The sequence below is a fragment of the Alligator sinensis genome, unplaced genomic scaffold, assembly GCF_000455745.1.
Source record: "Alligator sinensis unplaced genomic scaffold, ASM45574v1 scaffold1511_1, whole genome shotgun sequence".
NCBI classification, from domain to species: domain Eukaryota; kingdom Metazoa; phylum Chordata; order Crocodylia; family Alligatoridae; genus Alligator; species Alligator sinensis.
In genome coordinates this window covers 94,189-95,279 of record NW_005843139.1, presented here as the reverse complement: position 1 = coordinate 95,279, position 1,091 = coordinate 94,189, and the positions used below count along the sequence as shown (strand labels likewise).

Genomic DNA, 1,091 nt, shown 5'->3' with positions numbered 1-1,091 from the left:
CCACCCCGCTACATGAGATGCAGCTGCAGCTGGGGTGTGACAGCCAAGTGGAACGAATGGGGATCGAGCTTCCCCTCCTCTTCCTCTTTAGGATGCAGATGAGTCTGGGGTGTAACGGCCCAGGTGAACAAACAGAGAGCTCCCCTCACCCAATGGAAATGGGATGCAACTCAGTCTGGGGTGTAACAGCCAAGTGGAACAGATAGGAATCTACCACCCCCTCCCCTTTTTGTATAGGATGCGGCTGTGCCTGGGGTGTGACAGCCGAGTGGAACAAAGGGGCATCTCAGCCCCGTCCTGCACCCCCTTCCCCCCTCCCCTATGATGCAGCTGAGTCTGGGGCAACACCTGGGGGGGCCTCTCACCCACGCGGCAGGGGGCGGGGCCAGCGGGACGGGAAGCCGTTGCTGCCATAGGCGTGGTCGTGGTCAAGGCTGAGAGTGTCAAAGCGAGCAGCCATCTTGTCCTCCGACAGGAAGTGCTTCCGGGTTGGCTCCCTGTAGTGACAAAGGCGGGAGGGCAGGTGAAGGCTCCCAGCATGCTTCGCTCCCGCTCCCGCCTTCCCACAGTGCCTTGCTCCCCCCCATACTCACAGCTCCTGCTTCTCGAGGCGCCGCTTGCAGGCCAGGGCAGCAGGGCGGGGTGGGGGTCGTCGGGGAAGTGCCGCGGCGGAGAAGCTCACCACCACTGGGGCCCGCCCTGCCCAGGGCATGTGGGCGGGGACTTCCTGCCTCCAGCAGCGGGGTTGGGGCAGGGCTGGGGGGGCCATCGGGGGGGCATTACCTGATTGGAGTGGGGAGAAGAGAGTCAGGCCAAGGAACTCCTATCATGCATTGTGGTTGGGGCGCCTCTGGGGCTGAATCATGCCAACTCCTGACTTCCACTCCACTCAGGCCAAGCCCAGGCGCTCCCATGATCCTCTGGGGCTGAGCCACACCAATTGGAAGCCTCTCATGATGCCCTGGGGCAGTTCAGACCAAGCCTAGGCCCTCCCATGATCCTCTGGCTGGAGAGAGAATGAAGTGCAGGGGTGCTGAGGACAAAAGGGGTGTGGCCAAGTGACAAGGGGTGGGGCCTACCGCAGAGGAAAG

General features: G+C 62.9%; 1 protein-coding gene across 1 annotated transcript in view; it reads right to left on the bottom strand.

Moving 5' to 3' along the window:
- Nucleotides 1-1,091, bottom strand: part of HCFC1R1 (host cell factor C1 regulator 1) — a 1,864-nt gene that overhangs the window by 365 nt on the left and 408 nt on the right. The window contains exons 2-3 of the mRNA XM_014526717.2: nucleotides 594-783; nucleotides 366-497 (exon numbers count right to left, since the gene is read on the bottom strand). Coding sequence (XP_014382203.1) covers nucleotides 366-497; nucleotides 594-783 — 322 coding nt within the window. The remainder of the gene's footprint in view (nucleotides 1-365; nucleotides 498-593; nucleotides 784-1,091) is intronic.